General features: G+C 52.7%; 7 protein-coding genes and 1 further gene across 7 annotated transcripts; 4 read left to right on the top strand and 4 right to left on the bottom strand.

Annotated features, from left to right (window-relative positions):
• Positions 1 to 306: 306 nt before the first annotated feature.
• Positions 307 to 3,478, top strand: HER10_EVM0012117 (aconitate hydratase). Its single transcript, XM_035481518.1, has 2 exons — positions 307 to 829; positions 966 to 3,478. Exons 1-2 carry the CDS (start codon positions 716 to 718, stop codon positions 3,216 to 3,218), a joined length of 2,367 nt encoding a protein of 788 aa, XP_035331038.1. The 5' UTR covers positions 307 to 715; the 3' UTR covers positions 3,219 to 3,478.
• A 216-nt stretch (positions 3,479 to 3,694) lies between these two features.
• Positions 3,695 to 5,358, top strand: HER10_EVM0008684 (rhomboid family protein). Its single transcript, XM_035478197.1, has 5 exons — positions 3,695 to 4,099; positions 4,169 to 4,306; positions 4,360 to 4,441; positions 4,513 to 4,700; positions 4,773 to 5,358. Exons 1-5 carry the CDS (start codon positions 3,919 to 3,921, stop codon positions 4,982 to 4,984), a joined length of 801 nt encoding a protein of 266 aa, XP_035330859.1. The 5' UTR covers positions 3,695 to 3,918; the 3' UTR covers positions 4,985 to 5,358.
• A 1,097-nt stretch (positions 5,359 to 6,455) lies between these two features.
• On the bottom strand, positions 6,456 to 8,493 carry HER10_EVM0011261 (glycine cleavage system T protein). The gene has a single exon (XM_035480697.1). It carries the CDS (start codon positions 8,405 to 8,407, stop codon positions 6,971 to 6,973), a length of 1,437 nt encoding a protein of 478 aa, XP_035330988.1. The 5' UTR covers positions 8,408 to 8,493; the 3' UTR covers positions 6,456 to 6,970.
• Positions 8,494 to 11,435: 2,942 nt separating this feature from the next.
• On the top strand, positions 11,436 to 16,623 carry HER10_EVM0011202 (uncharacterized protein). Its single transcript, XM_035480639.1, has 2 exons — positions 11,436 to 15,581; positions 15,634 to 16,623. The coding sequence occupies exons 1-2, from the start codon at positions 12,041 to 12,043 to the stop codon at positions 16,161 to 16,163; spliced, it is 4,071 nt and encodes a 1,356-aa protein (XP_035330985.1). The 5' UTR covers positions 11,436 to 12,040; the 3' UTR covers positions 16,164 to 16,623.
• A 99-nt stretch (positions 16,624 to 16,722) lies between these two features.
• HER10_EVM0001026 lies at positions 16,723 to 17,988 on the bottom strand.
• A 1,101-nt stretch (positions 17,989 to 19,089) lies between these two features.
• HER10_EVM0000613 (endoglucanase) lies at positions 19,090 to 20,010 on the bottom strand (the record flags this gene model as incomplete). Its single annotated transcript, XM_035470387.1, has 2 exons — positions 19,090 to 19,756; positions 19,814 to 20,010. 2 exons carry the CDS (start codon positions 20,008 to 20,010, stop codon positions 19,090 to 19,092), a joined length of 864 nt encoding a protein of 287 aa, XP_035330366.1.
• A 1,072-nt stretch (positions 20,011 to 21,082) lies between these two features.
• Positions 21,083 to 21,681, top strand: HER10_EVM0007516 (uncharacterized protein; the record flags this gene model as incomplete). The annotated part of the gene is made up of 2 exons (XM_035477070.1): positions 21,083 to 21,558; positions 21,618 to 21,681. 2 exons carry the CDS (start codon positions 21,083 to 21,085, stop codon positions 21,679 to 21,681), a joined length of 540 nt encoding a protein of 179 aa, XP_035330793.1.
• Positions 21,682 to 24,152: 2,471 nt separating this feature from the next.
• On the bottom strand, positions 24,153 to 25,325 carry HER10_EVM0009568 (uncharacterized protein). The gene is made up of 2 exons (XM_035479053.1): positions 24,564 to 25,325; positions 24,153 to 24,485 (listed from the first exon to the last, which is right to left on the bottom strand). The coding sequence occupies exons 1-2, from the start codon at positions 24,943 to 24,945 to the stop codon at positions 24,376 to 24,378; spliced, it is 492 nt and encodes a 163-aa protein (XP_035330901.1). The 5' UTR covers positions 24,946 to 25,325; the 3' UTR covers positions 24,153 to 24,375.
• Between the last annotated feature and the right edge of the window lie 1,009 nt (positions 25,326 to 26,334).

Genomic DNA, 26,334 nt, shown 5'->3' with positions numbered 1-26,334 from the left:
TGAGCAAAGAGCAGTTGCGGTGCAGGGTCTCCGCAAAGCAGCAGGGAACACCGCGATACGGAGCAGGGGGAATGGGACAGAATGGGGGGTACTTTCGGAAGGTACTTTCCTGAGGTTGTCGTTGTTCCCGTGAAAGTGAAGAAAAGTAGCCCCACTCCAGTCCATTGCTGCTCTTTGCTGCTGAGTGAAAAATAATCCAATCTCGCTGATTCGTCCGTTGGCCCGTCGTCGCCTTCGTCATAGCCGAGGAGACCCACCTTGGCCGACCCTGTTCCTCAGTACCTTCTCCACAGTCCACACAGCAGCGCGGCAACCAGACGGCCTGCGCCCAATTTGAGCCGAGCACGCACCGTGGCCACCCCCCAAAAGCTGCCGCGGAAAGAGCCCAGAGCGAGGTGAAAGAGGGCAAAAGTGAGTGTGATCCGGAAAGAAGGTGCGAGGATTTTTTACTGCCACCCCCATCCGGAAAGACCTAGGCCTGGCTTGCTTTGCCGCCTTTCTTCTACTACTTGACCTCCTCGTCGGAAATTCTCTCCACCTTCTTGTTTTCTTCCTCTTAATATTCTTTTCCTTTCCTCCATCCTCACAAAACAAAGTCCCTTGAACAGGCAAGGGCACTTGAGATATCTGTTGCGAGCTTCATCACAGCTCCGACAACTCTCCACACAAGCTCAATTGACCAGTTTCATTGCTGCTCTCAGTGTCAACACCAACCATGTTGGCTTCACGACAGCTCCTGGGCTCCGTTGCCCGGAGCCGTACTGCTGCCAGTGCCCGTCTGGGACTGCGTGGCATGGCTACCGTTTCTGACTCTCCCCTTGACCGCAAGGTACGATATTTCCCCCTCTAACGCTAGAAAACCGTTGTCTACGGTATCTTCTGTCTAGACAGCATGGCCGGGTGCTTCTTTGGCATCGCGTACGTGTTTGCTCGACTTGACAAGGGTGCTGACTCGTCGAAAACAGGTCAAGCAGAATATCCACGAGGAGGGCAACTTCATCAACTACAAGAAGATGTCCGAGAACCTGTCCATCGTTCGCCAGCGTCTCAACCGCCCCCTGGCCTACGCTGAGAAGATTCTCTACTCCCACTTGGACGACCCTCACGGACAAGAGATCGAGCGTGGTGTCTCATACCTGAAGCTCCGCCCCGATCGCGTTGCTTGCCAGGATGCCACTGCTCAGATGGCTATTCTGCAGTTCATGTCTGCTGGCATGCCCTCCGTCGCCAACCCCACCACTGTCCACTGCGATCACTTGATCGAGGCTCAGATTGGTGGCTCTAAGGATCTTGCCCGTGCCGTCGGCATCAACAAGGAGGTCTATGACTTCCTTGCCTCTGCTTGCGCCAAGTACAACATCGGTTTCTGGAAGCCCGGTTCTGGTATCATCCACCAGATTGTCCTCGAGAACTACGCTTTCCCCGGTGGTCTTCTTATCGGAACTGACTCTCACACTCCCAACGCTGGTGGTCTCGGTATGTGCGCTATCGGTGTCGGTGGTGCTGACGCCGTCGATGTCATGGCCAACCTTCCCTGGGAGCTGAAGGCCCCCAAGGTTATCGGTGTCAAGCTCACTGGTGCCCTGAACCCCTGGGTCACTCCCAAGGATATCATTCTCAAGGTTGCCGGTATCTTGACCGTCAAGGGTGGTACTGGTGCCATTGTTGAGTACCACGGCCCTGGTGTCGACACCCTCTCTGCCACTGGTATGGGAACTATCTGCAACATGGGTGCCGAGATCGGTGCCACCACCTCCCTCTTCCCCTTCAACGAGTCCATGCACAAGTACCTCACCGCCACCAAGCGTAAGGACATTGGTGACTTCGCGAAGACCTACGCCAAGGAGCTTCGCGAGGATGAGGGTGCCGAGTACGACCAGCTCATCGAGATCAACCTGTCCGAGCTCGAGCCCCACATCAACGGTCCCTTCACCCCCGATCTGGCCACCCCCATCTCCAAGTTCAGCGAGGCTGTCAAGGCCAACAACTGGCCCGAGGAGCTCAAGGTCGGTCTGATCGGTTCTTGCACCAACTCCTCCTACGAGGACATGACCCGCGGTGCTGCCATCGCTCGCGACGCTCTCGACCACGGTATTAAGTCCAAGGCCATCTTCACCATCACCCCCGGTTCCGAGCAGATTCGCGCCACCATCGAGCGCGATGGTCAGCTTCAGACCTTCGAGGAGTACGGCGGTATTGTCCTTGCCAACGCCTGCGGTCCCTGCATTGGTCAGTGGGATCGTCAGGATGTCAAGAAGGGCACCCCCAACTCCATCATCTCTTCCTACAACCGTAACTTCACCGGACGTAACGACGGTAACCCCGCCACCCACTCCTTCGTCGCCTCTCCCGACATGGTCGTTGCCATGACCGTCGCCGGCAGCCTCCACTTCAACCCCCTTACCGACAAGCTCAAGGACAAGGACGGCAACGAGTTCATGCTCAAGCCTCCTTCCGGAGACTCTCTCCCCAGCCGCGGATACGACCCCGGCCAGAACACCTACCAGGCCCCTCCCGCCGACCGCAGCACCGTCAACGTCCAGGTCTCTCCCTCCTCCGACCGTCTTCAGATCCTGTCCTCCTTCCAGCCTTGGGATGGCAAGGACGTCAACGATATCCCCATCCTGATCAAGTGCAAGGGCAAGACCACCACTGACCACATCTCCATGGCGGGTCCCTGGTTGAAGTACCGTGGCCACTTGGACAACATCTCCAACAACATGTTGATTGGTGCCATCAACGAGGCCAACGGCGAGGCCAACAAGATCCAGAACTTTACCACCGGCGAGTGGGACGCCGTCCCCGCCGTTGCCCGTGACTACAAGGCGAAGGGTATTAAGTGGGTTGTCATTGGTGACTGGAACTACGGCGAGGGTTCTTCCCGTGAGCACGCCGCTCTTGAGCCCCGTCACCTTGGTGGTCTTGCCATCATCACCCGCTCCTTCGCCCGTATCCACGAGACCAACCTGAAGAAGCAGGGTATGCTTCCTCTTACCTTCTCCGACCCCGCCGACTACGACAAGATCAGACCCGAGGACAAGGTCGACATCCTCGCCACCGAGCTCGAGGTCGGCAAGCCTCTGACCATGGTTGTCCACCCCAAGGATGGCAAGGCCTTCGAGGTCAAGCTCTCCCACACCTTCAACGCCCCCCAGATTGAGTGGTTCAAGAACGGTTCCGCTCTTAACACCATGGCCAAGTCCGCTGGCAAGTCATAAACGGACAATGTTACGTTAGCGATACGGGTCAGGGCGATATGTGGTTAGGCGGTGTAGGCGTACCTCTGTTTATTTAGCATGTTCTGGGGTGTCGGTCGGTATAACTAAAGTGTATGGCCGCGTTACGCCCTTTGTTTTGGTCGGGCAAATACCTCTGGGACTATTGTTTTTTCTATGTCATGTAGGCCATGATTTCCTAGTATGTACAAATTTGAAACGTTCAAACAAAATATCGACGCAATGTCACAAGGCGAAAGCGGATACAAAGGTGTTCAAGCTTCGTGAATTTGCATGTGATCTTCTCATACTTCACCGATGACCTATATTCAAAGCACTTCAGAAACCCAGGACGAGTTACATAACTCACTGTGACGCTGTTGCAGGCACGTGATGATAAGAGGTGGATGTGTCGTACAACAGGGGTCTTATCTAACATTTTTGGGATCGTCCGAAGAGGTCCGAGTGGACCGGGAGCATGCGACAGGTTGTCTACAATTTCCCAACTGCCGCAAAACATACAATCTTCGTTGTGCCAACTCCAGCCAATTCTCATGCCTTGTGCTGTCGACTGTACCAATCGCTAGAACGACTTTCGACTTTGAACGCGGCGATTGGTGCTTGCTCGACCGCTAATTCTTTCCACCCGACCCACGACCCTCGACCCCTCTGGATCCCGTGAATCCCGGAGGCGGCGGGCGCGATGGCTTCCAACATAACATCCTTCAGCACCCTTCGGGCTCGCTCTTACGTATTCCGTTTACCGCTCTTTACGCGCATCGTTCTCCTGGTCATTATCGCAGCATGGTTCGCAGGCCTTCAACATTCGTGGGATGTCAGGCATTGGGGCGCCCTGATTCCTGACCAGCTGTCCTTTACCTCTTGTAAGCTTCCTTTGCCTGCCAGGCTGCTCTCCACAGGCGCGCTTTATACTGACTGTATTTTGGCGGCAGCATACCGAATGAATACGTTCCCCTTCGTTCATGTCAATCTCATTCATACGGTCATGAATCTGGCGGCTCTCGCGCCGTTGATGGAGCGGTTCGAGGCGGAATTCGGCACCTTGACCTCGATTGCCCTCTTCATCGGCCGTAAGATATATCCTGGTCTTCTCTACAAGGTGTGGGCGACTAATTTTCTGCAGCTCTGAGCACGATCCCGGCTATTCTCTACACCTTGATCGAACGGTTCCTCTTCAAGGGCAACACCGAAGTTATGGGAGCTAGGTAAGAAACTATACAAGTGAGGCCCGCGAGCGGAAGAGGGATGAAATCTAACGAGAATAACCACAATGCAGCGTCTGGGTCTTTTTGCTCCTGGGCATCGAGGCGATCCGAACCTACAAGACGAACCCTCACCTGACTATTGCGACGTACTCGATTCCGACGTGGACAACCCCCCTGATCCTCATCCTGGTGGTTACGGCGCTCGTTCCTGGTACCAGCTTGCTCGGTCACCTCTGCGGCGTCTTGGTTGGATATCTCTGTAAGAGACCTGTCCCTTCCTTCCCATGTCCTGCTAGGAGGATATATGACTAACTCAGGGTTACTATTTCAGTCGGCCTCGGCTATCTTAAGTTCCTCAGCCCGCCCGAAAAGGCCCTGCGATGGATCGAGTCGAAGCTGAACCTCCTCGGGCGGCTGCCGCACTACGTGAGCGTCGACCAGAAGACGTACGGGCGATTTGGCGTTCTGCCCACCAACACCCATGCTGGTGGCGGCAGCGCACCGATTGCGCTTGTTGGCACGACTCAGCGACTTGGGCCATGAAAGCATTACGGGCGTGTTATTGAAAGCTTGTAATACCACATGGCAGACTTTGTCCCGGTTAGGCTGCATTTTGCACCTTGGTCGGAGTTTGGGAGTTCATAATGCAGGCAAAAAAAAGTGGCATGTGTACAAGGCGGGGCAGATTTTGTTTTGTATCGCCAGTTCTCTCTATGAGTGTTTACTTATGGTTGTAAACTATATAATATGAAGGTTCTCGTATGTCTTATCATCATTGGCTTTTGCCGGAGCATTTGCGTGTAGGCACACCCTATGGTTCAAATACTCTTGGTCTCTAGATGACCGGTTTCTCCGGCAATGTTATGTAAAGCGAGAAGGACAGTACACCTCCCCAGGGATCCCATATATTAGCGCGGTGAATTAACAGGGGGTTTACTAAGTAAGTATAAATTCTAGTAAATCCTATAACTAATTTAAAAATAGTACTTTTAAACTTAATACTAAAGTTTCTATCTATTTTTATTATTTTTTAACTTATTATTTTATCTAGCACGATAGCTTTAAAGAGGTAATTAGGAATATTCTTATAAAAGAATATAATAAGTAAATATTCATATAGAAGCAAGAATATATGAATATAGGGGTAATAAGCGTATATAAAAGAGGTTTAGGTAGTAAAGAGAGTAATATAGTTAAATTACTATATAAGAAGTTACTTGCTTAACGAAAGGTCTAAGTAGGTAAAAAGACGCCTATATATAGGCATAAAAACCTCCTACTAGAATATTCTACTGCTTATTAATTATAATATAATTAATAAGTATATACGTAAGTGTATACGTAATCGTAGTACGTAATACTACTTCGAGTGAATTCCAGCGTATTCCAATACCTTCCAGCATATTCCATAGCTTATATAAGCAATATTGATTACGTAAGCAATATATATATTAATCTATAATAAATATAGATTAATATAATATATTATATGCTTACGTAATATAAAGAATAAAGCAAATAATAAAGGAAATACATTTACCTTTTTAACATTTTATAATTAATTTTAACTTTAACTACGTATATATATATATTATTATTTATAAAATATTTTAAATATTAAGAAATTCTTATTCTTTATTTTTTATATATTTTATATATAAATATAAGTAATATAATTGTATAGGGCTGCTATTAGTTTTAGTAAAGTCTGTTGGAAAGTACTGCGCTAACGTATGGGATCCCTGGGTAGGTGTAGTCAAATGTTATGACAGTTTGAAAGAAGTTTATCTGATCTTTCAAGTTGGATTCGGCCAATGTGAAAGCATGTACGTACCGTACTGCTCTGTGACATTGGATGCTCGTCGCCCCTGTTGGCCGGGGCTTATAGAAACCAACAAGACGAGTGAGCACGATCACATGTGTCTAGCTAACTTGGCAATCTCATCTAATGTGAACATTGGATCCTTCCCTCGCCTCGAAGACTACCATGGAGGTTCGATTTGCAACAGTCGGGGCAGATGTAGCCATAAAGAAAAACGTCGTTGAAGCACAGCTTGGCTCGAATGCCTTCATCCCACTCTCTTCCCACGAAAAAAGGGCCCCACTTCGTCCCTGCTATCCGGGGCTAATCCGCATACGCTCTAGCCCCACACGCCAAAACGCTAATAAGATTTTCTGCGCTCGTTCAATCTTTGCCTTCCTCTTTTTCTCTTCACATTCAAACGTAACACGATCCTGTCAACATAAGCTGCTTGTCAACCTCTTCCATATTTGCCGCATTTCAGGATCATAGTTTCTAGAGTATTCAGCCGCTCGTTTGAGGGTCGTCATCGCTTTGCGCTTCCGTGATGGCTTCCCATGAAGAAGTGGCTACATGCTTTCCAACCAAAACATTGAAAACTTGCCGTTGCTCTGATCTTGCCATGCCTTTAAGCAAGAAGAATCACCGATCAGGTAGATGAAAGCCAGGTTGAACGCTAAAAAGTGCTGGATATCTTTTTTCAAAAACTTCTATCGATACATCCCACCCTACGCAGGCGCGGGAGTCGGTCCCTTGAAGTATTTGCTTGGAACCAACGGCATCTTGGACACCACGGCTCCCCTCTTCTTGCCTCTCACCACAACGTCCAGCTCGGTGCCGGACTTGTGCAGACCCTCCTTGACGTATCCCATGGCAATGTTCTTGCCCAACGTCGGGCTGGGCGAGCCGCTGGTGATGACACCGACCTTCTCCCCGTCCTTTGTAAAGATCTCGGCGCCCTCGCGGGCCGGCGCGCCCGAGATCACAAAGCCCACGCGGCGCCTCTCGATGCCCGCGCCGCCCTTGCTCTTGGGCACGAGCTGCTTGTTAATCACCTCGGCGCCGTGGAAGCCGCCCTTTGTGCGGCGCTCCTTGGGGATGATCCACGACAGGCTGCCTTCGACGGGGGTCGTCGTGTCGTCAATGTCGTGGCCGTACAGGCACATGCCGGCCTCGAGGCGCAGGCTGTCGCGCGGGCCGAGACCCGCGAGCTGCAGCCTCTCCGGGCCGGCGACCTTCAAAAGCGTCTCGGCGATGGGGCCGGCCTCGCCGTTGGTGGACTTGAAGGAGATTTCGAAGCCGTCCTCGCCCGTGTAGCCTCCGCGGCTGATCATGGCCTTTTCGGGCGTCGACTGCCACTGGCCCTGGCCGTCCTGGTACCGGAGGCGGGCGAAGCCCGTGTTGCCAAAGTAGAGGGTGCTCAGGTCCAGGCCGTCGGCCGGGTCGAGGACCTCCTGGAGGATCTCGGCGCTCTGGGGGCCCTGGAGGGCGACGAGGCCGTAGCCCTCGAGGACCTCCCACCAGAAGTCGGTGCCCTCGGGGTTCTGGAGCGCCGCGGTGTGCTCGGTGAGGTAGGCGAAGATCTTTTCGCGGGTGCCGGCGTTGGAGACGACGGCGTACTCGTGCTCGCCGAGGCGGGTGATCATTGTGTCGTCGACGATGCCGCCCGTGCCCGGGTGGAGGAAGGTGCTGAGCTTGCTCGTGTTGAGCTCCATGTCGGCGACGCTGGAGGGGGTGACGGTCTCGAGGAAGGCGGCGGCCTTGGGGCCGGTGAAGCGGTGCTGGACCATGTGGGAGACGTCAAAGAGGGAGGCGTGGGTGCGGGTGAAGTGGTGGGACTCGGCGAGGGACTGGCCGGCGTACTGGACGGGCATGTGGTGGCCGCCGAAGATGACCATTTTGCCGCCGTGGGCGACGTGGAAGTCGTAGAGGGGGGTCTTGTCCTGCTTGGAGAAGGCGGCGAGCTTCTCTTTCCAGTTGGCGCGGGACGCCGAGCTGTAGAAGCGGCGGGGGTTGTTGTGTAGTTGTGATGCTCCCGCCGTTCTCGGGGCCGGGGCCGTGGAGCTCAGTCCGGCGACGGATGCGAGGGACCGGCCCTGGCGAGCGGGAGAGGCCAAGAAGGGCCTTGCCGTCCGGGCGGCTGCTACCAATCTTGATCGTGTCATTTTCAAAAGTCCAATTGAGCTGGTATATTGGTGAAAAGATTGAGGAATGAACAGAAAGATCAAGGTTTCAAGAGGAGGAGGAGGGGAGGAGGCCCCAAGGTATGACGGAGAGCTTTCCCTTGTACCGATAAGGTATTCGGATGCGATAAGATGAGGCGGGTCCGAAGCTGGCCGAGCTCCCTGGTGTTTGATTGGTGAATTGGGCGGAATCGTCTCGGTCCAGGATCCGAGCGCTCGGTATGGCACCCGCCGACCGGCGGTCTCGCACTTCTGAAAGTCTGAATGTTGGTTGAGGCGGTCGGGTGAGTTTCCTCTGCGGCTCGTTCAACGGGCAGATAGCCGCGCGGTCTCTTATCTGCGTCTCGCACACAGTCGTCCCGTCACTCGTGTAGCTTGTCTTGCCATCCGCAGATAGAGGTGTATCTTGAAGAGTAGCGTCAAGTCATTGGCACAACTCAGCTGGGCGTTGTTGGTATCTCGGTGATGGCTACCTTGTGGAAGAGCTGTGATAGTTGCATTGTATCATACTGATGATCCCGTATCTGTCGAATGCCTCTCTAGCTATCGTACAGATTTCGCCTTCAAAGAGTGAGTTTCGCTTTACGATACGATACCGAACAAACACCACTGGGCTCATTCCCCTTTCTATTGGATCAAGAAACCCCTTCACCAATTCCCTTCATCTTAAGCCAGTCCTGTCACATGGACGCTGCTTCCTGGAACATGACTAGAAGAATCAACTCGCGGGGAAGGTCTGCCGAGGTGCTCAACATACTCGTTCTCTTCAAGTCCAGTCAGGCCAATACCGTTTCAAAGGTCTGGCTGGATCATCGATCAGTAAGAAACTGTAAGACGTGGGAAGTAGGGATAGGGAGTAGGCCGTGTTTGGATGTTGGCTCGAAGCTGTAACCCGTACTGTTCAGCGTAGTGATTTGAGGAATTGGGATGGAGACTGAGGCCCACAATTAGCTCGCTCAACCTGTTACTCTGCCAAATGACCGGTCTTTTGGACTCAGTCGTTTGCCGCCTTGACGAAACGGAAAGCTGAACATGCTGAATCAATAGTATATATGCGAAAGTCGATTAAACTTCCGCTAATAGCATTTATCGGCTTGTAATGCAACCCGACTTGTAAAGGCAAAGACGGGATCCAGAGCACGAGAACTAGCTACCCTGGAGGTTGCAATTGGGGTTAACAGAGGGACCTGGGCATTAGTTTCCAGACTCGTGGAAAACTGAGAAACCACGACACAACTCTTCATCATCGGTATCCCTGCAGCATTGGGTTCTGAGACATCAAAGCAGAGTGCGGCTGAGAAAGTTAAATCACACCCAGCACTTCTTATGTCGTATCCCGAGTTGGAAGGGAAAATGGTGCCTGATACGGAACTAGTCGGGCACTATTGTACCTCTGGAGACTGGAGTTGCCCATGTGAAGCGCGGGGGATTTGAAAAGGGCTCAGCAGCTCAATATGGTGTGTTTCAATCGCCCATGGCCAATCTCGATGACAAGAAAGCGGGTTCTCTTCATGGACCTCAAAAAGCCTATGTCTCTTCCGGAACACAAGGGATCGGCATTCGCCGTACAAATCGCTGGGTCGCCGAGCTTCAGATTAGCATCTGTTATGGAGCTGCAAGCTATATGTACCACTTAGACTATAATAGTGTAGCAGGTACCTCAAAGCAAAGCTCTCCACAGAAGGTCGGTTGAGGCAAGAAGGAAAAAACGTGGGAACCTCGGGCGCCCACCAACCACGGACTGTCTCGACTCAAATCACGCCAGGCTACAGGAACCTGTGCTTATTCAAGTGATGGTAGCGACACATGGCGTGAACACCTCGCCTCATGATCAGGCTGCAATGGAAAGAAGAAGCAGCAAAAAGCGTGAGGAAGCGTTTTTGGGGAATGAGACGGAGAAAGCCACAGGGCGGCGCCACGTCGAGCTTGCAAGGAGCAGCCGTGGCGTGGCGGGCAATTGCGTGGGTCACTCGCCACATGCCCAAAAGCCATCGGGGCGTGGGGTCGCGTCGAGAAGGGAGGGGAGGTTCGCGCGAGGTTCGATCGCAGGCACACAGCTCGATGGCCGTAGCCACACTTGGATGGAGGAGGAAGCATGGTTGGACCAGGGGTGGGAGGGAAGCCACAAATCGGGAGCCGCCTCATGTCTCTCCAAGTCTCACTTCTTCAACTCCCACTCTCACTGTCCACACTTATAAGACGGTCTTTTTATGAGGAAGGGGGGAGAAAAAAAGAAGAGGCTAAAGCACCGTGGCATCTGGCACCCTCGGCAAAGCGGACCCCCCGCAAAAGCTCTTTTGCTGGGATGCGACCCTTGCTCGTGGTCTAGTGTACGCAGTATGTGGTTTTGAAGTTCCGAGACTTGAACATTTTCTCGACGCGATCCAGGCCCCAGGTCATTTCCGTTTCTCGCAGCCCCCTATCGCAGCTCCCTATCATACATAGTCAGCGTTTGTACGGACTGTTTGTACCCTACTGTCTATATACCCTACTGTCTATATACCCTACGGAGCACTATCCGTACGAATAGACCGTCGACGCATGGCTGGTTGTTTCGGCAGATTGCAACCTGCCAGGCGGATACAGCGTCGCATTCATAGCAGAAGTGAAATTGCTTCACGTCAGGACCAGCAGTCTAGCACCCATCCGCAGATGCTTGAAGTCAAGAAGTAGAGACGAGAGTCTACCTTACGGAATGCCCATGGGATATTTTCATGTGCTGGCAGCTGCTGATGTAAAGTCCTTGACTCTATTCGTTGAGTAGGTAAACGTCTACTGTACGACTTCAAATTCAAGGTTCGATGGAAGAGGAGGTACTTAGGAATACGTATCGACGGTACCTCACTTGGCGTTGTAGGTAGGTACGTACTAAGGCTCTAGCCTCTCTAGCGACTAGCCCGCTGTGGCTCAGCCAATGACCGCCCGCCAGCACCGTCCCGTCCGGTCGTCGCGTTCCCTCTTCGCCCGCTGGTCCCTTCCTCGCTCCGTCCGCTCCATATCAAATTTCACGTCGTGCTCGTTTCCCATTGCGGGTGCTTGTTGCTTTGGCTCTGGCTCTGTTTCTTGTCTCTGCATCGTGATCTTTTTCGTCTCCTCTCACTCTGCCGGGGGCCCATCTTCGCCGCCTTTTTTCCCTCATTTGCTCCTCCCAGACTACTACCCCAAGCTGCCAAACTGCCACCCACACCGAGCACCGAGCACCGAACCTGAGCCCTGGAAAACGAGGTCAACCCATCTTCCATCGTCGCGGATTGCCCGTCAATTCGGTCTAGCCCCATCCCATTTCCAACCGACGCGGATACGGTTGCCTCATGTCATCCTAATTTCCGTTCCATTCGCTCCCAAACGGTCGACTCGCAGTGCCCTTCCGTCTTCTGTTCGCCTCCCTCAGTCTCCATTGCATGTTGCTGTCCCTCTTTTTCGGACGAGGATCCACAAGCAGCTGCACTGCTGAGCGGCAGACCGAGGCCGTACGCAGCACGCAGCACGCAGGCGTGAACTGAACGGCTGACCACCACCGTATCGGGACACCCATCGCCTCACCACCAAGGGACCACCCCCCCCCCCCTCCCAACCGATATATACAACCCGACTGCCTCGTTCCCCCCAGCCACAATGTCCACCGAACCCTCCCCTCGTGCTGTTCGATTCTCCAACGGAGACGACGACTTGCGCTCAGACAAGATCATGCCCCAGCGACCAGTTGCCATCCCCGTCGACTCGGACAATTCTGCTTCCTCTGGCGAATACCAACCCGACGACCCTCACGCACTCGAACGTCAAGATGAACTTGGTTCTCTCGCCAGGTATTCCGAAGGCCATATCGCTGGCTCCATGTCCAACCTCGTCCAGGCCGCTGTAGCCAATGGCACAACCCGCAGTCTACGAAGCAACGCCAGCGACGGCGACGCATCCTACACCAATGGCGCGAGCAAAGTTCAACGACCCAGCGCTCCCGCGAGGACCCCTTCCAACACATATGCCCCAGCCGCCCACCGCAGGCCGCAACCTGCTCCTTCTTTCGTCGAATCCGTCCGAGCTTCATCAAGAGGTCGTCCTCGTCCCAGCGAAAGGTTTCGTCAGCAAGAGAGGGCATACGTGCAAAGGTTGAGGCAGGATCACAACGATGGCTACCCGTTCGATGGCGGATACGTAAACGGCATCAACGGCATTGGCCAAGGCGCCGACTCCGACTCCGAGGGGGAGACACCCTCATCAGAAGGACCCTTTGACGACAGATACGACCAGGAGACAATCATGTTCTACGGTAACGACGATTTGCAACCCACAGACGAAGATTTAAAAGACCCGACAAACCGAGAACGACTAGAGTGGCACGGCATGCTGGAAGCTGTCCTGACCGGAGACGTCGTCAAGCAAGAGAAAAAGCGGTTGATTGGATCCAACGAACAAGCAGTAGGGAAGAGCGGGCAAAAGGCAGAGCTGTGGCTTGGTATTCGCTCAAAAGTATGTGGAAGACATCTTCCAGTCCAGAGACGAATGGTCGAGGAGGCCCGCGCGACCCTAGACCGCACACTAGACGAGATTATCAACTTCTCCGTCAAGGGCGAGAGCGAAGCTGGAAAGCCACCATACGAGCAGGTCAAGGACGTGGTCAAGAAGATCGACAAGGCTGAGAGCCTGTACCCTTCTTGGACCTCGCTGGCAGCTGAGCACCAGTCGGCAAACTCCCCGCTCTTCCATGAGGCGTCGGAATCCATCATTGCCTGGTACAACACCAATGAGATGATCAACACAGAGCTTGCCATTCTCAAAAAGTGGGTTGGAAACGAAGAGCTAGATTTTACTCGGACACGACAACGTTCGCCTGTAGGCAATGGCATCAGCGATGAATCCTCATTCCTCGACCGATTGATGAAGGAGGACGGCTTGAAGTCGCTGTATGACGAGGAGTTTGACGATGAAAAGAACAAAGATGCACACAAAGGCATGTTGCCTGGTATTTCAACCGTCATCACCAAGTCCAAACAGACGCTCATTCGAAATTTCGCCGCCTTCCAAAAGCGACATCTTCCACCATACATCGAGGAGCTGCTTACCCTGATCAGCTTCCCATCCCGGTTGATTGAGGAAATCATCAAGATGCGCCTCGCTTACGCTAAGAAAGTAAAAGAGTCTGCGCAGCAAAACCCAATGATGCAGGACCAGATGATCAACCAGTTCCAGCTTCTTCTTAAACTCGCTATCCGCATCAAGCTGGAGTGCCTGGCTGTGACACAACCAGAACCCGGCTGGGAGCTTCCGCCCTGCATTGACGAGTCTTTCGATCAAGTCGTGCTGGATGCTCTGAGGTACTACTTCAAGATGCTCAATTGGAAGCTCAGTGGCAACAAAAACACCTTCAAGGAGGCCGAGTTGCTATTTGCGGAATGGGACTTTGCCAATGAAATTGGTAGCCACCTTCTTGGTGGTGACGTCGAGGTTGCAGAGCAGTTCAGTTCCCTGACCTTCAAAGCTATCAATCGTTTGAGTGTCACATTCGAAAAGGAGCTCCAAGTCAAGCCCAAGGAGAGTACCGCCGAGATGAGCAAGAGATACAAACAGTGCCTAGATTCGGTCCGAGTAAGACAACGAATGCTGCAGCGTTTCTCTCGCATGCTGAGCGAAAACTACGAAAACGCATCCGACTTCAGCATATCCTTCACGCCAGAAAAGTTGCAAGAGTTTTACGACAGGTTAATTGCATCCGGCCACTTCCAGATTTTCACAGATCTCTACGAGCAGGAGGGCATATTCATCATAGCCTCGCCATCGTTGATGGATAGACACGACGCCATTCATTCCATCTTGGGTCTGAGCTCGCCGGAACAGTTTGCGGAAGACCCAAGTGATCCGTATCTGTTGATCCTTCGGCCTGAGAGCAGCCCGCACTGGTTCGGCGACATTGTGCAGCTTTCAGTTCGGGAACGAAACATCGATCTGAAAAAGGGCCACATGAGACTAGTCGCAGCCGCTGCTCAAGCACGACTCGTCAATGCTAGGAAAGCCTTCATCGATGCCGTCGATATGCACGTCGACCTGGTTGTGGAGCAGAGATCGAATTTGCACAAGGTCAATACACGTCTGATGGAGACGAGACGTGTTGCCTACAAGTTGTCCAACAATTTCATGGACAGTGTGGAAATCATTCGGAAGCAGACCGAAGGCAGAGAAGTTCAAGAGCTCATTCAAACTTGCTTTGTCTTCGCGACAGAATTCGGTCAACGCTCTCTCCTTGTCATGGACAGCAATCGAAAGCAAATGAATAACCTCAAGCTGACGAAACTTGCTTTGGATTGGGTAAGCTTCATCTGTGACGACTGCATCGCGTCAGATCGAAAGACGTTCCGATGGGCGGTCTTGGCTCTGGAGTTTGCCATGGGGATGACCAGAGGCAGACACATCTTGGCTTTAGGCGAAGAAGAGTACGCCAGGCTACGGGCAAAGGTTGCTGGCTGCATGGCGCTTCTCATTTCACACTTTGATATCATGGGAGCGAGATCGAACCTGGCCGCCCAAGCAGAGAAGGAGCGTATCGAGGCCTTGGTTGGACAGTTCAAGCGCTTGGATAAAAATCGCATGCTCGACGACCATGAGGCTTCCAAGTACATCACGGAGCAGCGATTGGAGGAGATTGACAAGGTCGACGATATCAGGAGGGCCAAGGAGGCAGAGAGGCAGGCTCTCGGTCGCGTACTAGAGGGAAACAACGAGGTCGACCGATCGCTAGCCTACCTCTCGTCCTCGGCTACCAACATTACAATGCGCTGGCAACAGGGTCATTTCGTCGGCGGCGGTACCTTTGGCAACGTTTATGCCGCTATGAACCTGGACTCGGGTCACTTGATGGCTGTTAAGGAGATTCGTTTGCAGGATCCAAAGCTCATCCCCACCATCGCCGAGCAGATCAAGGACGAAATGGGTGTCTTGGAAGTGCTCGACCATCCCAACGTCGTCTCGTACTACGGTATCGAAGTTCATCGCGACAGGGTCTACATTTTTATGGAATTCTGTCAGGGCGGTTCTCTCGCGAACTTGCTAGAGCACGGCCGCATTGAGGACGAGCAAGTTATCATGGTTTACGCATTGCAGCTGCTTGAGGGTCTCGCTTACCTTCACGAGAGTGGCATTGCCCATCGCGATATCAAGCCTGAAAGTGAGTTTTATCTACCCAATATTGGTCTAACAACTGTTCTAACAACTTGCAGACATTCTCCTCGATCACAATGGTATCATCAAGTACGTTGACTTTGGAGCTGCCAAGGTCATTGCTAGGCAAGGCAAGACGCTTGTCCAAGACCTCTCCTCTTCCAAGCCCAACAAGTCGATGACGGGTACACCCATGTACATGTCGCCTGAGGTGATCAAGGGTGAGAACCCTGGCAGAGCCGGCTCAGTCGACGTCTGGTCGCTGGGTTGCGTCATTCTTGAGATGGCCACTGGCCGTCGTCCTTGGGCCAACCTAGACAATGAGTGGGCCATCATGTACAACATTGCCCAAGGCAACCCTCCTCAGCTGCCGTCGGTCGATCAGCTTAGTCCGCAGGGTCTCGACTTCTTGAAGAGATGCTTTACCAGAGACCCCAAGCACCGCGCATCCGCCGTCGAACTCCTGCAACACGACTGGATCATGACTATCCGCAGCCAGGTTGTAGAGCCACCTACGCCTAGTGACGCTAGTAGCTCTGCTCAGTCAACGCCCAGTAGTAGGAGCAACACCAACGACGGTTTCTACTAGGGCCAGAAATCGACACATGGTGTTAACCACTTCAACTCTATAGACGCACACCTTCAGGAGCCGCAGCAGGCACCCTCACCGTCACAAAGCAGTGCCGATGTGCCAAAAGATCTAGTTACACGAACCAAGGACTAGGCACGATGTAGCAGAGCCGCGTCGACACAGCACTTTTATTCTTCAACAACGATACACGACCAAGATTTTCCTCATTTTTCATACACACCGGGGAACCCCCCAGAAATTGCATCAGCAAAGCGTTCGGAGTCATTTCCTCGAGGGTTCACGTGCTTTTTCTGGTTACGAGGGTTTTCACAGGTATTCAATCGCTACTGGCTGGCTGGGGAAAGGAAACCAAGGGGGTTTCTCTCTTACATGACATACACGAACCTGAATGGAACACAATGGGAGGTTGAACACGAGTATGGCTTAGGAGAGCTATCGTTAAACATGTAATACAAATAATACCCAAAGGCTCGTTTTACCCAGCCGTCTATATGTCATGAAACGTTTTCTCTGTGCCCCCCTTCCCGCCCATCCTCCTCTCGAGTGGCTGCCCGTTCTAGACCACAACAGCCTCTGCGATGGAAAACTCGTCCTTCTCCGAATCTAGCACCGCCAGCGCGTCCATCGGCAGCGTCACGATGGGCGCGGTGTGTCCAAAGTCGACATTCATCAAGATTGGGAAACTGGTGCTCGCCCCTAGCCGGCCCTTACACAAGAGGCCCTGAATCACGGCCGCGTACTCGGCCCTCTCCCGCTCCGTGTTGTACCCGTAGGCTCGACCGACGACGAGGCCGGCAATCTCGTCAAAGACGCCGCGCGCCGCCAGGTCCGCGAACGCCGAGCGGATCCGGGCGAGAGGGTTGCCTTTCGTCATGTCGGCCTCTGCCGTCGCGGACTCGAGGAACATGATTTTGTCCTTCCAGGACGGGGATATGTGAGCGATGCCCTGGATGCGGGCTACGACTGTTAGGCAGCCGCCGAAGAGGCGGCCTTGTGTGGGCCTGCCTCGCCAGGTCCGAGGGGAGGAGGAGGCCGGGGGTGGTTGAGGTTCGGGTTGAGGGGGAGAGGAAGTAGGGGCATGTGATGGGGGCGTAGTAGGTTGAGCGGGGGATTGGGATGGGGGTTGTGGTTGTGGTTGTGGTTGGGGTGCTGAGGGTCTGGAGGAGGTGGGCGAGGTGGAAGTCTTGGAGGTAGCCGTCGTCCTCTGTCTTGTTGCTCTCCGTGTATTCTTGAGAGAAGTCGAACGAGGAGACGGAGGCAGGCGTAGAGGTAACGGCCTCGCCGAGTTCCGAGACGGCGCAGGGGCCGTAGAAGGTGCGGAGACCGGTGAGGGCGCGAAGGGACCAGTGGAGGACGGTGATGTCTGAATACCCGACAAATATTTTGGGGTTCTCTTTGATCAAGCGTTGGATTTCGACGTCTGCCACGAGGTAGGGGATGAGTTCCGTTGCTGTTGAACCGCCAACGGTGCAGAGGACCATGTCGACCGTGGGATCGGCGAAGGCGGCGCGAAGCTCGGCGAGGCGGTTGCGGATCCCGGCGGGAATGGGTTCGCCGGCGGTGAGGACGGGGTCGAGGTCTTCGCTGTCGGGTTGGAAGATTGTCGTGACGGCGTAGCCTAGGGAGGAGAGGAGGGTTTGGGCGCGGGCGAGGGCGGTTGGGACGAGGGTGTTTACGCGGAAGGAGGGGGAGATGAGGGCTATTTTTGCGTTTGGGGGGAGGGATTTGGGGATTAGGGGCGGTGGGAAGGACATTGCGGCTGTTTTTGGTGTTTTGATTTTCTTGAAGCTTGGTCTGGATTATCTTTGTGATGATGGGGTCGCTGTAAGTCAGAGTTGAGCGTTGATGGTATGGGTTGTAGTTGGATCTGAAGCTTGTGGTTGATAGCGGGTGTTATACAGTCTCGACAACGAGGCAGGCTTGCTTCGTTTGGAATGAACATACGTGGTCATAACGTACACCATCACAATTGCATCCGGATGCCGCTCGTGATTTACAATCCGGCTCGCCAAAAGAAGCCGTCAACGTTGCGACGTTCGGTGTGACTCCTACAAGTATACGCGTTGGATTACGCGGAGCTCAGTTAAGGTCAAGCACGCACTCATCACGCAATTGAGTACATGCTTACTGGGAAGATGAATGGGAAGCAGGGGTGAGGTGGGGAGAGGAGACGGTAAGGGACACAGTTGGCAGTCGTCCGAACTCACGTCAGCACATGCGCCGGCCCCGAGGGGGGGAGGTGGTTGCGAAGTTTGAACCCCACCTCGGCCCGGGGGTGTCTTGTCGGTCGGCCGATTGCTCCGGAAGTGGGGTGTTTTGGCCGGCGTGTGTGACCGTAGTGCCCGCGGCCCAAGGGCCGGACCCTGTGTGCCTCCATCACGGGTGAAAGCTTAATTTGATTCACTGAAGCGTATTCAGAATCTCCCATAAGTTTCTCGCCCCTGGATTCTTGCTGGTAATTGTTGTTTTCAAGGTGAAGAACACGACGGGACGGCTCAACGCCGTTGACCCTTTCAACCCTACCAGGCATCACACATGGACACAATCACCCCTGGTCCCATGCCATACACTCTTATAAGAAAGTTTTGGGGTTAGTCACTCGGCGTACACGATGAATTAATCATCCTGGAAACAGCTACCCTTTGGGTGCAAGGCTCGCGTTCTCTAAACTCAATTGCATATGGCCTTACACATTGAGGGAAAGTTCACGCATCACTTGTGTCGAAAGGCTCGACTTACGTAATTATCGTATCTGTCAGCGAGAAATTCATACTCACACAAGAGCGGATAGAGACGTTTTCGGGCTTGATGTCGCGATCATATTGTTTCTGGAATTTTCCCAACATTAACCTCAATGCTCATGAACTCTACACATTCTCATCGGCAAACGACCTCAGACGGCTCAAAGCTTCCATTGCGAAAGTTAGGCATCGTCAGTTACAAGCTTACGATGCCCGTATTTCTGCCTTCCGCGCCAAGTCCTGGCAACGCGCATGACCCCGAGAACAAGAAAAACAGCAACGGCACCGCCGCTGAAGATGGCCCATTGTGAAGGCCAGCTCCAAAGGTTACCCAGACTCCTCTCAGGCCCGCACTTTCCCGTAAACATCGTCTCCTCGTACAGAGGACACTCCTCGTTAACCACGAGAGACTCGCCAGGATTGGGAAACTTCACACAGCTGCCCTTGTTCTGTGTCCAGCAGCCGTTGCCATTGTTCGCCTCGAACACGAGGGGCGCCTGGTCAAACTTTGCCGCCCGCTCCTGTTCGGTAACGTCTGCGTTCGTCTCTTGTCCCAGAACCACTATGGGAGCGCAGTTCATAAACATTTCGGGAACGCTCCAGCGACCGTACCACGTCCACGCCATGACGGCCGGTCCTACGGGCAGCCAGTCCGGGACGGTGAAGTTGTAGAGACTGGGCAGGACAACTGTGGGAGAATCTCCGTAGTTGACCTCGGTGAGGTTACGGATCGGACATCCGCCCTCTATGGAGTGGATAACTCTCCATTGGCTCTTCCTTGTGGGCTTAAGGTCCCGTGTCACCGAGATTTGGCACGAGCCGCCGCCGTGGGAAGCGCCTCCCATGGCCCTATGCAAGTCGTCAATACGTTTACTTCAGTGCTAGTCTATCCAGTGGTCAACTTACTGCAAGTATTGCTTTGAACCCCTTTCCCAGATGTTGGCTACGCCGGACCAATCGTAATCCACTTCGCCCTTACATGGCCAGTCTGAGCCATCGTTGGCTACTGGGCCGTTGTCTCGGAGTTGACTTGGGAAGGGAATGGGGTTCTGCATAAGCGTGTGGCTGTCCACTCCAACTGAAAGAAGGAGCAGACATGCCATTAGACTTGTTGATAAGGTTTGGGTCATGTTGTGTAAAGGGTTTGTCTACGGACTGTTTGGGCTGTAGAGAAGAAGCTGCTTGTCTCGATCAAGTCAAGACTTTCGTGCTGGCCACGACTACATAAGGTATAGAACGAAAAGCTACCAACCAAGTCTAGGTCACTTCCTCCTTTCAGATTAAACTTTTGTCTCGCGTGATAGAGGAGCTCACTGCCGCCGTTTCAAGAAGAATGTTCTGGATCACCTCAACGTCGTACCAAGCAGCATCCCGGCCACACCGCTGTCAACAGCGGCAAAAGCAGATGGCGGTGAAGTGCTTTAACGATTCATGTTGTCGCATCTAAGGGTCCATCCAGATCGTGACGGTATCCTTGATCACCTGCATGCCGGGTCATGTTTCCACTATATGTCGATCAAGAGTGGCAATCAATACTGAGGGGGATATCAGAGGGGTCCAGATTCACGGTGTCCCCGCTTCGGAAGACTTCCTAAAGGGGACGACATTTTCCGCAGTGTAAAGACACGAATTATCAAGACTTTGAAAGCCGCTGTTAGATCAAATATTGCGAGGTTGAGGTTGTATTCTGCGCTTCGCAAAGTAATTCACCGAACGAAGATGACGGCTTCTTGTTTTCGGGCGACTATTGGCCGCCTGGTTGCCTTGGGCACGATTCTTACGTTTGTGACTTTCCAGTATATTGCAGTAAAGTCAAAGCCTCAACTAAGCTTCTACGAAATTTTCCTACAACTCAGTTCTTGCATCCTCCTGTGCAACTTCTTAGTCGTCGTTGCGCGCTGGGCTGAGTATGAACCCATCCAGGGGCTCAAGGACAATGGCCGATTGCCATCTATCAACGTCGTTATTCCGGCGTACAACGAGTCTGAGTTCGTGAGGAACTCAATATCCTCCGTGTTGTCCTCAGATTATCCCAGAGACAAAGTCCACATCATCGTTGTGGATGACGGCTCGTCGGATGATACCTGGTCTCACATACAACACGCACTTCCACGAAAGTCTTCGACTCAATATACAACAATCCGACACGAAATCAACCGTGGAAAACGCCAGGCTATGGTCACGGCATTTGAAGTGGCCAACAACGAGATACTCGTGACCCTGGATTCCGACACTATTCTCGACAAGCATACTCTCCGGAACTTGGTCAGTCCCTTCGTCCTAGACCGCGACGTCGGAGGCGTCGCCGGGCACCTTTCCGTCTTCAACATCCAATCTCAAGGGTGGGACAGCTTCATCCCTCGCATCCTTGACTGCCTCTTTGAACAAAATGGCAACATCCCGCGAGCGGCGCAGTCAAAACACGGGTTCGTCACCATTCTCCCAGGCGCCATCTCCGCGTTCCGCAGAGAGGCCATCCTGCCGCACACCAAGGCCCTTGTGGACACGAGATTCCTCGGGCGTCCGATGAGGCACGGCGAGGACGTCCAGCTCACGATGGGACTCCTGCGCGATGGCTGGCGTCTCAAGTATCAGAGCAACGCTGTTGGCTACACGGTCGCGCCCGAGACGTTTCTGAAGGCTTTCCTCATGTACGTTCGCTGGGAGAGGAGCAACCATACCTATTGGATGCTCGGGCTTGTTCGTCTAGCCTTTCGCGATGCGGTGAGGTTCTTCGCTCGATGCTTTGCTCGGCCGTGTTCGAGCGAGCCTGAGCTACTGCTGCCCGGAGACCTGGAGAAACAAGGTGGCAGGAGAAAGGTGAATGCCCGAACGCCGGACTATCATCCCATGCTGATGATTTTCTGCGCGGGGTTTGCCAACTTTTCATACCTGAGTATCGTGATCTCGTGGCTACGGGGCTTTTACTTCTCTCCGTGGGTTACATTTATGAATCTGGGTTGTCTCGTCGTGTTTGCCACTTGGTTCAGTACTCTGTTATTGGCGGATGCTCTTCATGAGAGCGACAGTAACATAGCCGTCGAAGGAGACGTCAAAGAGTCGGACGAGACCCGGTTACTAAGAACCGAGGATTCGTACTCGAGATTGAGGAAGAAACTGCAGTACTGTTGTTTCTCTACAGTTGCCAACTTCACATTTGTCTGTTGGGCTTCTGTAATTGGATTGCTTACACTGAGGAGTCAGAGTTGGTTGACAAGGTGATGGTCTCTGTGATAGTGGATGCGACAACTTCTTAGACAGTAAATCAAACACTCTGCGCTCATGCTATACTTGCCGGGAAAATGTTTACGAAAGCGTATAGGGCTTTTTCTTGAATCCAAAAGAGGAAAGAAGCCGATCAAGGAGATAGCAATCTACCCGCCACTCAGTTTGAGAAGAAAACAGCCAAGCAGATAACACTCTACGTGCCACTCAGTCTGAGAAAAAAAAAAGCAGCGGAGCCAGGAGACGGAACCAGAAAGTTTTGGCGCCCATCCCCTGCGATTTCGCCATCGACCAACGGCATCGCCGTGTACGAGAATATCGCAGTCTTCTAGCCTCATGCAGTCCAAGCTGGGAAAAATGCAAGTGACGGTTTCGGGTTCTCCCTCTTTACGGCAGGTATTGGCAGACAAGTCGGGGCGCCCAGCCACCGGCGTGGCAACGGAGGTTCCATTGGACCCCTACACAGTAAACCGGGATCCGTAAGCTTATACGGGGTGGCCAGTGAACAGTCTGGAACCCATCATATCAGGGCTTACTTCATTTATTTAGAGTTTCGGGCCGGCAAAGAGGGGGGGACGTGGCCAAGCGATGCTGCCGCGTGGGATGCAACACAACTTGGCGACAACGGAGAAGATTACAAAACACGTGTGAGCTGGGATCAGTTACTGCTGCTCAGACAAAAAATACAGAAATTCTGCCGGGAGCAATGCCGAAGGGATGAGGGTAGGGGTCGGGAAGTGAATGGGGGCAAACCCGCCTATGAGGCCTCTCGCTCCATGCCATTCATCTTCCAGAGTTCCTGAATTCTCGCTGGTTCAAAATTCAAAGTCTGTTGAGGAGCGCATCTGAATCGGCTCAAAGATAATGATGAGTCCCCGAATCTTGTCAAAACACGGTCAGGTCATCCGCAAATGTACTGTAAGTCACATAACCACTTGAGTCCTCCGTCAAAAGTATACCCAAATCTGACATAATTCCAAGGTTCCGGGAACAGTGGCATTCACATTCGATGACGACTCTTGGACCGAAAAGGATGAAATCCTGACACTGTTCGCCCAGCGAAATGCACAAGCCTCCTTCTTCCTACGTAGCACTCCATGGACCGCAGATTCAATAGAAGACGACGACGGGGAATCTGCAGTACAGAGTATACACAAAAACGGGCATCTGATTGGATTCAGCACCTCGAGTCGTCATCCTCACAGCAGCGTGGAGCATGACGATCTCCTCAAAGCCCGCCAGAAGATTTCCACGGTTCTCGGAGCCTCCTCCTCCTCCTCTGAAGGCCTTCGACCACAGTACATTTGGTCGTCCCCGGTCGATTGCACAGTACGGAACGCCTGCGTTGAAAAGTTGACGATAAATGGCCAGCGACTGGTACTTTGGGACGGCGGACCGGCGGACATGAGTAACAATACGGAGACTACGCTTCTCTTCAACAGACTACAAGCGGCAGACCCCGGGCGAGATTCTTTTCTCATCCCGATACGAGGGTTTCGAAAAGAGAGCAGTCACAGTATCGGCGATCTACTAGATGGGTTCCTACAAAAGGGCTTCCAACCGGTTACTGTAGGAGATTGTATACATGACCCAAAACACTTCTGGTATCTAGATCACTTGGGACGTCCGGCGACTGGCTTGACGTTTGGGCGCCATGGTGTAGTATCTCTTGGCACGCTTCTCAGTCAAGTTCGATGGAGCGGGATACTGGCTGTGTTTTTCTTGGAGTTGATGGCCCTGTCTTGCCTGTTCTGGGCTATTTGTCGGTTTAGAAAGATCAAGTCATACCAACGTGTAGTTCAATGACGACGCATTATGACCAAGCCAAGGAAGAAGTACCAAAAGGTGTCGACACACTTTATGAACCAGACTTACACGTAATAATCTCACAAAAAGTAGAAATCACTCGTCGATTCGAGCAACAACAAACTAGACAGAATGGCCACTTATTTCTCTGGCACGAGATAGACATAATACGGTATGATCAAACGGCATATTCATCTATGAATCTTACACAGTGGCGCTAGCTTCTCATTCTGGGAATGCAGAGTATAAAGTCATTCATCGCTCCTCAACTCAAAGAAGCTTCGAACACCTTGCAGATGGGAACAGTTCTTGAAACGGCTTCTTGTGTGCGCGAAGTCTATGTGCCCTTCACTCTAATGCCGTAACAAGTAGGCCCCATCTATCTCATCCTTCCGCGTCCAAGTCTCTGTTACAAATGCCCTATATCCTGCAACCGTTTACTCGCACTCCACACGAACGGACCAAACTCCCTTCAAAGAATGGCACTGCCTGGTGCTGAAAGCAGTAACCGCACTGCCTCTGCAGTTTCCGTTGTTGTATCCTCTCACTATTTACCCATACTCGTGGTTAGATGTTTCTGTTTCTCACTTTGTTCTCGGGGGTTCATGGGGCTGCATCGTCTTACTCTTGCACTTGGTGTCGTAGTCAATGACCTTCATGCCCCAGTCGGTGCTGTAGAGGGCGTGGCACTCGTTGGCGTTCCAGTCCAGGTTGCCGCCGCCGGACGAGGAGCAGTCCGTCTTGCCGTACTTCTTGACTCTCATGTCGTAGGCCGCGGCGGCGGGGGCGAAGATGGCGCAGGCCGTGGTGGCGGCGGTGAGGATGTTGGTGATGAGCATCTTGGAAGTGTTGTAGGTGGAAGGTGAAGATTGAGTTGGAGTTTGTAGCTCTGGTGTCTGATCTGAAGAAGTTGTTGTTGTGAGTTGATGAGGGAGATAGATCGTGGAATAGAGCAAAGAAGACGTGTTTATATAGTCCAGAGACTTGCAAGAGTAGACGCTGGTCATCTATACTTCACTCTTCGTCTCGTATAGGAATCTGAGCCCGTGGACACTTCATGATAGCTGGATCAAAAGTTCCTGACGAGTTCTCGTACATCTTCAGCCCTGTCTAGCCCTGCCTACACTTACTTCGCCTCTCATACGCCGGGCAAAAAAACTGACAACTCGACTTTTAGGTAACAGAATTCCGAAGGTATCGTCAACCGCAAAAAGGGCTTAGCAGAGACAAATGTAAGCGCCAAGAAGCACTGCGGGCCTTTAGATCATGACATTCTGCAGTCTCGAGGATTCCCAATTATATTCTTGGCAATACCAGACGATCTCGCGCGAGAGAGAGAGAAAGACACCAGCTTCCTACTGCGGTCCTCTCCACGGTAGCCGATTGGTCTGTAAGGCATAGGGCTGGGACTGTTTAGACTTTTGTACCAGTGGGGCTAAGGATTCCGCCGGGCATACGGGGTGTTGTTGACGGGGGCGGAAGGAATAAGTAGCTTTTGTGATAGAAATTCGAATCCTTCCGACGGTGTGGGTATTTGACATAAAGACCGAGGAGATGGTATAGTCCCGTTGAAAGCCAACATAAGTAATGCAAATTGGTCAACATATCCAATGCCAACCGAGGAAACATGATGAGGTACTCAACCATCAAAGCTGAGTGAAGCTTCTACCAAGCTACGCTGTCCAACACAATCCTGTGCCTCCGACCGTGGCTTCCGACAACAGCATAGCAATTTCCATCAAAGGATGCGGGAAAAAACGACTTCGTGTTGATGCAGAATTTCATTTTATCATCATGCACAATCCCTCTCCCCCTCCCCCCAGATCTTCAAGGATCGACCCGAGCCGCCTTCGCCCGGGCAATGTGGCACGGCCTAGGGCTGCGACAGGGGGGATAGAGAGAGAAAAGTGGGCGAACGTCAGCCCACGATATTCCTCTAGGGTAACAAGACTGATGAACGAGGGCAGGATCCAACATCAACTTACCGTAATTACTAGTAGATGGAAAGTATGATTGTTGATTATTAATTTCGTCGGGCAACTAGCTCGAGGGCGGGCATAGCCGCGGCTAAAGCGACGGGGACTTCAAGACATCGGCTTGCTCCTCCAACCAACCAACGTATAACTCTCGGGCGGAAAACTCCACCTTCTTGCTCGCTTATAGCGGGACCTCTTAGACTCTAGATTTGACGATGTTTCATTGGAACTGGATAGTGTTCAGGTGTACATTAGTCCTCTCTTATACGCCGCAATAAGTCTCGGTTAGCCTATGCGTAGTTTAAGTTAATCAAAGGATTGAGAGGATCCTACTGCCCATTCCTTCCGATGCAGGAGATCAGGAACTCATGGCCTGTCGAGGCAGTTCCAGGGTTGACTCTCAAGCCGTAGTAGGTTGAT

Source organism: Colletotrichum scovillei (genome assembly GCF_011075155.1).
Source record: "Colletotrichum scovillei strain TJNH1 chromosome Unknown Contig00008, whole genome shotgun sequence".
Classification (NCBI taxonomy): Eukaryota; Fungi; Ascomycota; class Sordariomycetes; order Glomerellales; family Glomerellaceae; genus Colletotrichum; species Colletotrichum scovillei.
Note: the sequence above shows the minus strand (reverse complement) of the source record. Positions and strands in the feature narration are given on the sequence as shown.

Bases quoted from the DNA above. Each gene is read 5' to 3' on its own strand.
- HER10_EVM0012117 (XM_035481518.1), top strand. From the start codon at position 716: ATGTTGGCTTCACGACAGCTCCTGGGCTCCGTTGCCCGGAGCCGTACT. The intron at 830-965 runs GTACGATATTTC...CGTCGAAAACAG, and splicing joins ACTCTCCCCTTGACCGCAAG to GTCAAGCAGAATATCCACGA.
- HER10_EVM0008684 (XM_035478197.1), top strand. From the start codon at position 3,919: ATGGCTTCCAACATAACATCCTTCAGCACCCTTCGGGCTCGCTCTTAC. The intron at 4,307-4,359 runs GTAAGATATATC...AATTTTCTGCAG, and splicing joins GATTGCCCTCTTCATCGGCC to CTCTGAGCACGATCCCGGCT. The intron at 4,442-4,512 runs GTAAGAAACTAT...ACCACAATGCAG, and splicing joins ACCGAAGTTATGGGAGCTAG to CGTCTGGGTCTTTTTGCTCC.
- HER10_EVM0011202 (XM_035480639.1), top strand. From the start codon at position 12,041: ATGTCCACCGAACCCTCCCCTCGTGCTGTTCGATTCTCCAACGGAGAC. The intron at 15,582-15,633 runs GTGAGTTTTATC...AACAACTTGCAG, and splicing joins TCGCGATATCAAGCCTGAAA to ACATTCTCCTCGATCACAAT.
- HER10_EVM0009568 (XM_035479053.1), bottom strand. From the start codon at position 24,945: ATGACCAGCGTCTACTCTTGCAAGTCTCTGGACTATATAAACACGTCT. The intron at 24,486-24,563 runs GTAAGACGATGC...ATGGGTAAATAG, and splicing joins CTACGACACCAAGTGCAAGA to TGAGAGGATACAACAACGGA.
- HER10_EVM0011261 (XM_035480697.1), bottom strand. From the start codon at position 8,407: ATGACACGATCAAGATTGGTAGCAGCCGCCCGGACGGCAAGGCCCTTC.